This window comes from Solea solea, chromosome 17 (assembly GCF_958295425.1).
Source record: "Solea solea chromosome 17, fSolSol10.1, whole genome shotgun sequence".
In the NCBI taxonomy this organism is placed as follows: domain Eukaryota; kingdom Metazoa; phylum Chordata; class Actinopteri; order Pleuronectiformes; family Soleidae; genus Solea; species Solea solea.
The window spans coordinates 14,779,630-14,792,277 of record NC_081150.1 but is presented as its reverse complement, the minus strand read 5'-3'; the positions used below and the strand labels follow the sequence as shown (position 1 = coordinate 14,792,277).

Genomic DNA, 12,648 nt, shown 5'->3' with positions numbered 1-12,648 from the left:
ACACATGCATGCAGCTCGACTCAGTGAATTGTGTTTCGTTTTAGCTGTTCTCTTTAAAACAGCATCTGCGAGCCACGATAAGCACCATAAAGGGGAAATGAGGAAACCTCAGGCTATACTCAGCAGACTCAACATTTATCTTCCGAGAGGCCACGCAGGTGACCCCAGCTGTAGCACGTGTCAGGTTCTGCTGTACGCTGAAATCACTAATAATGTGTGTTATATTATCTGTATCCATCTATAGTCATAACAGATAAAATGGAAGTCTAAAAACAATTTGAGGGGTCTCTGACTGTGATGAGCCCGCAGAGTATTACCCGTGTTTGCAGCCCCCTTCTTGGCTTCAGAGTGAGTTTCAGTTCATGATTTAGCTCTCTTTCACACAACTGTTTTAGTTTACACTTCTCTCGCGGTGTCAATTCTCGCTGCAGCTGTGCTCAGTGAAACAGCTCGCAAACTCCTCTGCAACACCCAAACAGAAGATAGGTCACATTTAAGTGAGTAGGTGGTGAACACAGTGGAGCAATTAGCGGCTAACTAGCCAGATATTTCCCTCAGGAGTTGACGGAGGCCAAAAAAAGAGCAAGGCTAAAACGGAGTGCACGATGTGCTCACATTCACTGACACACTGTGAGTTATTTACGGGATTTCAAAGGCTTTTTTTCTTGTAAAAGTCACATTACACTACATCATTATATTTTCACCAACTTTAACTGTCATAAGCTACAACATAATATTTTATTATGAATACAGTGCAGTATTTATGAAGGAAGATATAGAGATACAGGTACAGTAAATAGCTAGCTAGCACAGGTAGCTAGCACAGGTATATAGCTAGCTAGCTAGCTAGAGAGACAGATAGAAAACATACAATAAGGTACACATATAAATAAAGTGCTACATTTAGCTGCATATTCAGCAAAATACAGTCTTTAAATGGTCATAACCTTTCAGTAGAAAACAGTATTTATACTGGAAAATACTGACAAATTATAGCAATACATAGCAAACCTGTGTTATACTGAAATTATTTCAGTAATATTTTGATATGGTCCAGTATAGGATACAGTAATGCACTGTAAATATCCACTGAGTCATTTACTGTGATTGTGTAGGGTCAGATATTTATAATTATAAATATAATGACACTTGATGACTGAGTGATGGACCTGAGTCAAGACCAGCATGCTCAAGAGGCCCGAACTGTAGGTCATTTAAAAACTTTAAAAAAGTATTCATTAAAAAAAGAAACAGTATTCATCTCTGGTTTTCAGCAGAGGACATTTAAAAATATCAAGAATTTCTGGCATGTTTGTTTCAGCGACAGCACTTCTTGTTCAGGAAGCTGGGGATCATGAGGTTTCAGTTTAGCAGATGCAGTCAGAGCTCTGGTCAAGCGGATGATAATCTTTATTTTCTGTACATGAGAACCGCTAAAACCACATGGACTCGGAGCGCATTGGAATTAATTACACCTCGTGGCCGTAGAGGCCACTGTTGCTCAGCAAAGGTTGTAAAACCCATGTGAAGTGACCCGGCTTTGAAACTCATACATAACCCATAACCATTTAACCTCATAATATGATATTCTCATTACTGAGAGAAATAACAATTTCAGTGTTCCTGAGAGCCAGCTCTGAGGTCGAAACGTGCGAGCAGCTCTCTCATTTGCACACACAGAACATCAGCTGCGTCCCATGCCTCGACCCGACATACGGTTAGTCTGAAAGCCGCAGGCCGTTCACCCCTGATTTCAGAGAGCAGAGTGAAAATTTGCTGCTGATGACAGGTCCTGTGAAACGAAAGTGCCTCTTTACATCCTCTCTTTTGTGTTTGCGTCTCAGCAGGCAGTCAGAGCGCCCGGCCATAATCCCTCTCCCAGTGTGGACATCAGTCAGTGAATTCGGCCTCTATGGAAACGGGCAGGCGGTCGGACCGCTGCCATTTTCACAACCCTAATTAATACCAAACCTCTGCACCCTTCACAAATTACAGCGTATACCACACAGTGCTGGCGCAAGACGACCGTCTGCAGTCTGCAATAAAACGGTTCCTTCATGGCCACATTAAAAACTGAGCGGTAGGTCAGAGGACTTTCAGCTTATAACTGATTACTGTTGGCCATCAGCTCTGAGTGTGCAGGCCGTGTATTATTCGAGAAGGGTGGTGAAAGAAAGTTTAAGTAGCGCTGTCCAGGTGGTAGATCCTCTGAGGGTTCCTCAACGGTAAGAGCCAACCAAGGACAAGCAGTTTGGGGAAGGTGGGGGGGGGGGGGCGTCTTTTGGGAGGAACTGGCCACCCCACAGTGCCCCGCAGGCTGTGGTCTGCAGCCAGTGCAGCAGTAGGTAACTCTGGAGCCGAGGTGGAGTGAGAAAGGAAGGGAGGAAACTCGGAGAGAAACCATGAAAAATGTGGAGCATGAAAATGTCTCCCTTGGTTTATGGCAGTGCAGCCTTGCTTCCAAGAGAAACACATCTTTAAATTTAACTTGAGATGTCTTTTTTTTTCTTTTTTTTTTCTTTCCCCTCCTTTACTTCTTCTTCCACTCCCAACTGCTGGCAACGGCCCGGTTTTGAAAGCAAGGCCAAGACGCTTGGAAACTGCGACCATGTTAAAAAAGCACTCAATAATGTGGCTTTTTTGGAAATGTGGCGACAGCTCCTGTGCGAGGCGCTCGGCTTTCCGCGTTCGGTGAACATGTTTGGTACGTGTGCAGCTGCAGAGCTGCTCGCTCTATAAAAACCCTCTGGATTTACACACCAAACATATATTTACTGAAGGTGAATCTGAAGTGCAGCGAGGAATTGTGTTAAAATAAGTAATTCACTTATGTATGTTCCATTGATTCCTTTGGGGATATTTCAATTTCACACACAGCACATTAAAAATAAACTCTCCAGGCACTTTGGACAATCTTCATTTCACTATTCCTCCACTGTAACTTCAGACCTACACTTTTCTAATTTTCTCAAGGAGAAACGACTGCATTTCGAATAAAACCCCATAAATAAAAGACCTGATACGGGTTATTTCAGTGAATTGGATTAAAATGATGGGGTGGCTGGAAACGTTTTGGCCTCCTATCTAATTAAAGCTTTGTACCATGTAATAATATTTTGCTAGTCTCAGGAGGAAGTCATCTCTCATGCCTATGATTCAGAGCTCATTTGAGAAAAAGAGCGTCCAGCCAATCTCATAAATCAGGATTTGATGGAACAAACATACCTCGAAAAGGAAAAACATAGCATCAACAACCGCTCCTGTTGCTATACAGTGACTGAATAGAATGCTGCGCTGATGATGAACACATTTTCTTTGAGGGCGTGGAGTGGTTTTGCTAACACCTCACAGTGGAAACCGCTGTAAAACATTAATTTATATCTGAGGGATTCAAATATTGTCGGTAAACGCGGCCAGTGTGTCGTTTGGAGAGGCGCGAAACATATCGCTGAAGAAGAAAGCAGCGCATTCACGGCACTCTGTTTGCTTTTCACTTCAAATGCAGTTGTGTTTGACACACGTAATAACTTTCAACATCATAAACGGCACATTAAAACGCTCTCTCTCCAGTCTCTCAGACTCCAAAACATGAGTTTTTTTTCTATTCATTACTGGTTGTGATATTTGAGAATTTACAGCATTTTTTTTTTTTTGAGTGTGTGCCTTTAAAACTTAGTCGAAAACAAAACTTATCAAGGTTTGTGTCTTTGTTTTACTCAATGGACTAATATTTGAAAGTAATCTTTAGCATGTAGGTAATGTTAGATGATCATACTATGAATAAAAATACCTCAAATATAATATGTTTGATTTTCAGGAGCCATTCTGTCTGCCAGCTTTTATTTATACTGTATTTTCCACGGTTACAAAAGAACTTTTGATTGCTATCTATGTTTGTTTTCGTTATATAAACATAACCCAACAGTGTAATTTAGTTAATAGGTAATTCTACACATACACTCACCTTAGAACAATGACTTGAACTGGTTACACTTGAATGAATTAAGTAAACAACGTATGAAGACAACTTGCTTATTATAGTTTGAATACACTTCATTGATTTATTAATTTGTTTCTTTTAAATCTTGTTGACCATTTTCTTCTTTTACAGTGAACAACATTAAGCATTTAACATATTTTTTTTACCACATTTATTCACAATCATCCTTTAATGCATGAGTTTCTCAAACCTGATTTTGGGCACACGCTTTTAAATGATTCACTATTTATTATGTAAATCACAACAAACACATTTGTGCCGAAAATATAACATTTCTGACCATTTTCTTTTTTTGATTTGAATTTTAATATTGAATTTATGTGACATTTTCTATAGTTATGTACAACTTTTATGTATTTATTTAATGGATCTTTCCAAAAAAGAGTGGGGAAAAACATCAGCAAATTTGTTTAATGAAAGTTTTATTTCTAGGAGAATATTATACAGTGATAAGATAAGTTAACCCTGAGGTCAATATTGCTGTTTTAGTTTCTCATAGTTTCATGTTTGTTATTGTATTGTTTCTGAACAAATACATGACAATATTACTGCCTTTATCATCCTAATCTGCGGGGATGAAGCCCAATTCCTGAACCTCCATCATTTGTACTTTCTCAAGCACTTGTTGAGTTATGGTATATCTTTTTCTTCCCATTTCTAAACCCACTTTTACACGCAGTAATGCCTCCTCTGATGCATTACAACAAAATCTCCATCAGCCTATCAAACATCCTCACAGATAATACCTCAAAGCGCGGTGAGACGTCACCGCTTTGAGTCCCGTTAATCCCTCAGGCGCTGCAGACAGACGGGAAGCCCCTCCCTCCCCCTCGTGCTATCACAGAGGCCATTTGTTTTTAACACAGTTACTTTTTCAAAGTGTTAAATATTGAGTGAAATCTGTGAGGCCCGGCTTGTTTTATGGGGGTAACCCTGTCCCGGGGTTGCCAGGAGGGACAGAGAGGACAGTTTCTTTTGGTAACGTACAGGGGCGGAAAGGCTGACATTAAATACCGGCCAGATGGACTTTCTCCTGTCCTGCTCATAAAAGTTCTGAGGACAGTTCACAAATCAAGGCCTCTCGGTATTATGTTAAGCGTTCGGATTGTTATTGTTATTGTACGTTTTGCAAATACTCGCGTAATTTATGGCTTTCCGAGCACAATTCGAGACTTAACCCACCCAGATATTCAATATGTGAGCGTTTAACAGTTAATATTAAGTTGATAAAGTGCCTGCAGGGTTGTTGTTTCTTTTTTTTACTGCCTTCCATGGAAACTGGCTATCATAACTCTGACAACGTTTCAAGCCCAGCGTTGAATTAGGAGCGAGGGATTAAGCCAGAGAGTGCCATCTACTTCATAACGTCACAGGCGGAGTGAGTGAGTTAGTTTATTGGGGGGGGGGGGGTGCTGGCGTTTGTGGGTGAAATATCTCCTGCGTGGAGAGGAAAGTAAATGCAGCAGGTACAGTATACTGTACGACCGAGCCAGAGAGAGAGAGAGAGAGAGAAAAGTGAAATTCAAGATGCTACGCTAAAACGGAAAAACTGCAGCTCTCTGGGGGTCAGTCCTCTTTCCGGAGTAAAGAAAAGTGGACCATGTAGTCGAGAAGGAGAGAGAGAGAGAGAGAGTCTGTGGTGGTCCAGGTTTTTGGGTCACTCACTATGATGTTGCTGCTTAACATCACAACAAATAAACCATAAAGGCTTTGAGTTTTCTGTCCGAGACACTTTAAACCCAAGGACTTGAACACCACATTATAACAAGGGTGCATATTAACCATGATATTATTCTTTACAGTACAGTTAAGTAGTATTTGGGGGTTATCTGCGGTCAATACGCAGTTTATACCTGTACTTCCACTTCAAAACAATTGTCTCAAATCTATATAAAAGTACACGAAACAGTAACAAAACATGATGAAAATAGCACTTGACTGATACTTTGATATGTGATATAACTTTTATTTTTTCTTCTAAGATAAGATAAGTAAACTATTATTGAGAATTAGGGGACACAGCATTGGTTGTTTAAATGACATAAATTACACTATTTTAAATAATCGTATAATGAAATACAATAATAATGGACCTGTTTGTTTGGTCACACGTTATATATAATCTCTTTAGAGAGAGAAGGGTAAAGGAATTTATGCCCCTTAAAACCTCGTCTACGGCCGTGCTGACAGGCGCAGCTCGGCACAAAAAAAGAACATTTATGATTGAAGTGTTTTTTATTACCAGTACTTTCTTCTTCTTCTTTTTTTTTGTACATTATATATATTGTGTGGACGACAGTGTGGCACAGCTAGTTAAACCGAAGTAGGTGATCTACATAGTTAAGTGAGAGCGAGCACGGTGAGGCTTATTTTTCCATCAACAAACCTCTTAACGGCCGAGACAGACAAACGGTGAAAATTATTCATCATTTATACGTTTTCTTAAGGCACTGAAACATTTAAAATTCCTCTGACATAACACACCAATGTTTGTGTGAACTTAAAGGTTTTTTAGACTTAAAGGTGCAATTGAACAACATTTGTTGGTGAAGTTACAATGCAGTAAAATCAGTAAAATAGGAAACACGGTTAAAAGAAGAACAACAACAACGGCAGATGAAGTGATGGGAAGTGTGATGACTCTATAAAGGACATTTTGCAAATGCTGCAGCTGAATTATCCTTCACTTCACTCTCTCAAAGTGCCTTGGAGAAACGATGTAGTCTTCTATTACACAACAACAATTCATTGTGGAAAAAAAGTACAATTATTTCACCTTGAATTAGTGCTAATACTCGGAAAGGCATCATTTAAAGAACTAACTATGACAATTTGGCCTTGAAGAGAAGCCAGCGAGGTTTGTTTTTAGATTTATGGCGATCTTGTAAAATATAATTACTCTCACAGAGACAGAGGGATGCAATGGACATGTAAAAGGAGGGAGAATGTCATGACATCATGTCATTAAAAGCTGGTTTTATTGTGCTGCACACATCAGTGTGTGTGTGTGTGTGTGTGTGTGTGGAGCTCCTCTATCTCCTGTTCTCCAAGTCACCACTGAGCAGATCCTGATAAGGCGGATTGAGAAATTACATTTCGACACTGCAGCATCCTCTTCTAGTTACATCAGAGAGGGCATGGTTTTCTTATTAGTCATGATATTAAACAAACACGAGACAAGTGATGTTGGAATATTAGCGGTTTAGAAAATGGCTGAGGAGGAGGAGGAGGAGGAGGAGGAATGGGGTTGGGGGGAGAAGTTATGAGCAGCACTATAAACGGAGATGTTGATTGTATCTGTGTCTGGATACATAAATTACACTTCATCCGGGTCGTCGCTGCTATCTGGAGCCAGCAAATGTATACAAACTATAAACCAGCCTCTTCTCCTCCTTCTTCTCTCGCTTCTCTGTGCCAGGAGAAATGGATGTTCATGCTCATATAGGAGACGAAGGCCTGAAGATGTATACATTTATAATGGAGGTGGGTCTCGGGGCGACTCAGCTTGTCTGTTAACAGTTTTTTTTAAGTATAAGTAATCTGAAGCAGAATCCCCGGAATCCCATTGAAAATGTGCGGGATTTATGCATTTAACGCATGCTGACGTGCGTAATGTGCGACCTATACGCAAACAAGTAGTGTTATTCATTTTCGGAGATGAAATCACTTAATTCGGCGTGAGGTTGACTTGTCAGTATAATTGTAAAATCTCTTATAATAGGCTCCGGCGTCCATTAAAACACGCAAGGCCCCCGAAACAGTCAAGAAGAGAAGTTGATTATGAGTATATACATATGAAACAAACAAAATAGATTAAAATTATATTTAACTGAAAATTGACGAGTCAACCTCTCGCCGAATTAAGTGATTTAATCTACGAAAGTGAATAATAATAATTATGTGCGTATAGGCTGCACATTACGCACGTCAACATGCGTAAATGCTTAAATCCCACACATTTCCAATGGGATTCCGAGGACAGAATCAGAATCCTGACATAATCATCATCAACGACCGGCTTGCAATTTTATACTAAATGCTAATAATAGGCATTATGGTAATAATAATAATAATAATAATAATGGAAGGAGAAGAGGAATATTTTTTTAAAGTAAGAAACGTTTTATTTACAATACTTTCAGTGCAAATTATTCTTAACAAAAATAACACAATAAACTGTTTTACTCAGAGAAAAAAACAACAACAACATTAACATCAATAGGGTACATGAACACTGCGTGATGCTCTGAGATTTCATTTACAGCGTGGAAAAAAGAGAGTGGTTCATAACCTAACAATAAAATTCACAACCGCATTATTTTCCTCCTTCACATGAGGAGGAAAAAAAAAAACATGATGCACACAGAAGTGACCGGAAGTCTGACTGTTCGACTAAAATACAGGCAGTGGTTTAAATCTGGAAAATAAGAAGAAGAAGATCAAATAAAATTGAATTTGGATAAAGTTCCTGGTTTATGGGCTTTAAAAAAAATAAAAAATAAAGTTCCTCTTTTAGTTGCTTGTCAAAATTCACTGTGGTTCTTCTGTGGAAAATAATAATACAAATTATAATTATTATAATATTGTCCATGACCTCCTTCATATTAACACTTGTGAGGCCGCTGTGTCTGTGACCGAGGCCGCGGCCGCGCTGCTCCCAGGCGCGCCCCCGCTCATGATCACGCTGGGTTTATTCACGTGATCGGAAATGTCCACGTCGTGCGCGTCGGAGTTTTCCTCCTCCGCGGCCTCGTCTGACTCGCACTCGCTCCTGCCCTCGCTCTCACACTCGGACTCCGTGGGCTCCTTGGCGGCGTCCCTGCAGCCGGACTCTGACGCGCTCTTGTCGGGCTTCTCGTCCTTCTCCTTGTCCTTCTGAGCCTGCGCTTCTTTGGAGTGTCTCCACTTCATGCGCCTGTTCTGGAACCACACCTTCACCTGCAGACAACGCACGTGCAAACGCCACATGTCAACAGCAATTCAAGGACAACACATCCATGTATTTTCCTTTTATTTTTCCCCATAAAAATAAACATTATAACAAAAAAATATTGCAACTTCTAACTTTGCATGCAAATTCTGCACAGAATGGATAATATTATTTAACCAAATCATATGGTGGCATAAAACGTACAACTATATTAAAATTCAGCAAGAAAATGTTGATAAAGTGATGGTAATTATTTAGAAATACTCCATGTTCTAATACAAAATCATTAATGTAACAATATGTCTACTTTTATATTTATTATGTCTTTCTTATCTTGTTTGATTTAATGACATGGAGTTGCCAAAAGGCACAAGATAAAATGTTGTCTAGCTGTATAAATATGTATCCTCCTCCTCAGTTAATAATAATAGTAATAATAATAATAATAATTGAAAAACCCAGAATATAATAGCATGGGTAATATAGGTTCTATAGGTAAAATATCAATTAAAAAACAATAAGATTTAACGTTATATACATTTAAGCTGCACCACCTGACGTCAAAAACCTGGATTGAGTGATGATAATTATAATAATAATAATAATAATAATAATAATAGTACAAATAATAATTGATTCATAATGTTAAGGTTTTAAAGTTAAATTTGAATCAAATAAGTCTTTATGAAGACAAATCCTAGTTCCTTCTGTGAGGAATATTGATGTTGGACAAAATACAGTAGATTTTCCTGTGCAGTACACACACACACACACACACACACACACAGGACACTGAGGTCATGACCACCCTGTCTATAATTCTGGAAACGTGGGAGTTAAAGCACAATCTGTCATCCGTGACTGAGTGGGTATTTTAAGAGTCTATAGCGTTTTGCGGGGAACAAACATTCAAAAACACAAATTCTAAACACAATGTAATTAAATATCACTATAAATTAAAAAAATAATGTGTTAAAATGAGGTGTTAAGACCTATTATTTTGTGTTATTTTACAAAAACACTGCAGCCTGCCATTGGTTTTTAGGCCCAGATTAAAAATCAGTATACAATAAGTTGCTAAGGTTTATCTTATTTATTTTTAAAGTATGTCCTCTTAAAAACGCCATTATTGTAGACATGTATAAAGGCTTCAAGTCAAATTTGTTGTTGTATACACACACTATTCCAGAGTGTGTTTGGTCACAGTGTCAGGCTGTGCAGGTCAAATCTAGGCCTCTACATGTTGACCTGTGCATGACTTCTCTCACCTGAGCGTCTGTGAGCCCCAGCATGGCAGCCAGCTGCTTTCTGTCCGGCTTGGTGACATACTTCTGGATCTCGAACCTCTTCTCCAGCCCTTTCCTCTGCAGGTTGGAGAACACGGCCCTCGACCACGACCTTTTCCTCTTGTACGTCTGTGGCATTGTGTCTTTCGTGAGTACAGCGTATGGACCTAAAAGACACGTGAGGAGGACACAGGACATCATGAGAACGCATGGAAGGAAAACCCTGGACCCACTGCAGGTGTGTGTGTGTGTCTCTCTCTCTCACACAGACACTGCAGAGAGAGGACAGGACAGGCCGTGCCTCCTGTCTGTCTCAGTCCTACATGAGTCCACTACCTGGGAAGGTGTCCTGAAACTGATGCTGGCCTGATTGTCTGCTGCTGCTGCCTGAGCTCAGCATGGAGGACGCGTCGCTCATCCCGGGGTCTATGGAGGAGAAGTACTGGCTGGCCGGAGGCTGAACGGGGATGTGGATCCCTGACTGACGGTTCGAGCTAATGATGGACGTGAGATCTGTTACAAGAGCGAGACATGATATGGGCTTCAGTCAGGAGAGAGTAATCGCAGTAAGACACAGGCAGACTATCACTGACTCTGCTCTTTCTCTTCTCTTCTCTGTTTTTTGTGAAGGGGTAAATGGACTCAAGTATGGATGCAGTGAGACTGAGCTGCAGGAGGCAGGAGAGGAGAGGCGAGGATTCCCCCACTCATCTCTTTAAAGTGCTGGTTGATGTCACATAGGATGGAGCATTTAATAAAAGAGTTACGTGTGACTTTGCAAACGGCACATGAAAAGACGCAATAAGGAGAATTGATGTGTTATCTCGATCTCTGTTTGCGCACAGACTCAAAGTGCTTCAGGTAACATAGTCACTGCTGCTCTGCTGCTTCCACTTTCTAAACTTAGACATGTTTTGTCTTGTGTCAAAAGTAATGATGTCATTAATGGCACCAGGATGTCACAGTATATTTTTAAAGATTTAAAGATGCCACGGGTGGAAACATCTCCACACACTTTACTTCACTTTTTTTTTTTAAAGGGGAGTTTTGAATAAAAACCTCTCTGCTCACCTCTTAACGTCGACGTTTCTTTTCCTTTTGGATCGAAGTCTGTCGACAATATCCGATCAATTCCGAATTTGAGGTCCTTGCTCGAAGGCGGAGGCGCTTGCTGGGAGTTAAATTGTCTGGACACAGAGGTCAAGTGTAGTCCGTGTCTGTGGTACGGGGACGCCGGACTGAGCCTCGCGCCGTACGCGGACGGCTCCGGCGCCACGGGGGAAGGACGCAGCGGAGAGCCGCCGGAGTGCGCCTGCTGCGCGCGCTGCTGGTGGTGGTGGTGCCCGTGGTGGTGTCCCATGTGCACCACGAGCGCCGACGAGCCGGGGATGTTCTCCGCCTCTCCAGCCTGCAGGATGTCTGCGATGCAAAAGGACGGCTTCTTTATCGTATCCACAGCGAAGCCGCCCGCGCAGTACGCGGACCAGAGGCTGAAGTTGGACGCGTAAAACGGGTTGAGCCCGGCCGTGTACATCCCGCAGTTGTTTTAGCGCTTCTTGTTGTTTGTCAGGAGAGAGTTTAAAAGCACAGGCATGTGTGTGGGGGGGGGGAAAAGCAGAAGATGCAGTGACAACGCTTTAAAACAGATCTTCGTCCGCTTTGTGCAAGTGCCAAAATCACTCTCCCAACTCTGAGATCCTGACCCTGCTCTTCCACTCCGAAGTTCCTCCACTGACACTGATTGGTTGCTGTCTGGACCAATGGCTGTCGTGGCACTCGCTCACATCACACACACATGCAAATCAGGATGATGCGCAACCACACACACACACACACACACACGTAAAGTAATTTTGATCCTGAGATGATGGATTGATCACTTAAAGAGAACAACTCCGTTTTTTTTATTGCGTTTCACTGAACAGCATATTTATTTCCAAAATCAGCTTTGACAGCGTGAAAAATTAAGAAAAACATGCACACATTTGGGAAATAATAATAATAATAATAATCTTCAGAAGATAAATATTTTGTGGTTAAATAGAAATAGTGCAATCAAACCGCCCGAGTGCGCGCGCGCGCGTCTATTAGCTCCGTCTCATCCTGTTTTTGATGGACCCGTGATTCGTGTTAAATGAGCGGATGCGCCTGTTAGATTTGCCCCCAAAATAGATCCTGTTTCAGTATTTTTAGGATGCAGCAGAAATCCTTATTTCTTCCGGAGCAAAAGGAGGGGTGGGTGTGGGGTGGGGGGCTTTATAATGACTGTAAGAGCTTCCCCTTTTCAATATTTGTGCAACTTTATCTCGAGCCGCAAGTTGCACAGTGACGCAAATCCGTCCCCATGCTTATAATAAACAAAGGAAATCTATTCCCTCTTTAAAACCAAAACACAATTAACTTCAGAGGGCGATACTTCAACCGCGAGGCCC

General features: G+C 41.0%; 1 protein-coding gene across 2 annotated transcripts; it reads right to left on the bottom strand.

Annotated features, from left to right (window-relative positions):
- Positions 1 to 8,099: 8,099 nt before the first annotated feature.
- On the bottom strand, positions 8,100 to 11,928 carry hlx1 (H2.0-like homeo box 1 (Drosophila)). Of its 2 annotated transcripts, XM_058612645.1 has the most exons (4): positions 11,288 to 11,927; positions 10,553 to 10,729; positions 10,199 to 10,383; positions 8,100 to 8,938 (listed from the first exon to the last, which is right to left on the bottom strand). In XM_058612645.1, exons 1-4 carry the CDS (start codon positions 11,748 to 11,750, stop codon positions 8,600 to 8,602), a joined length of 1,164 nt encoding a protein of 387 aa, XP_058468628.1. In that variant the 5' UTR covers positions 11,751 to 11,927; the 3' UTR covers positions 8,100 to 8,599. The 2 variants fall into 2 exon arrangements, with proteins under 2 accessions (XP_058468628.1, XP_058468630.1); XM_058612647.1 differs by lacking the exon at positions 10,553 to 10,729 and having other exon boundaries at positions 11,288 to 11,928.
- Between the last annotated feature and the right edge of the window lie 720 nt (positions 11,929 to 12,648).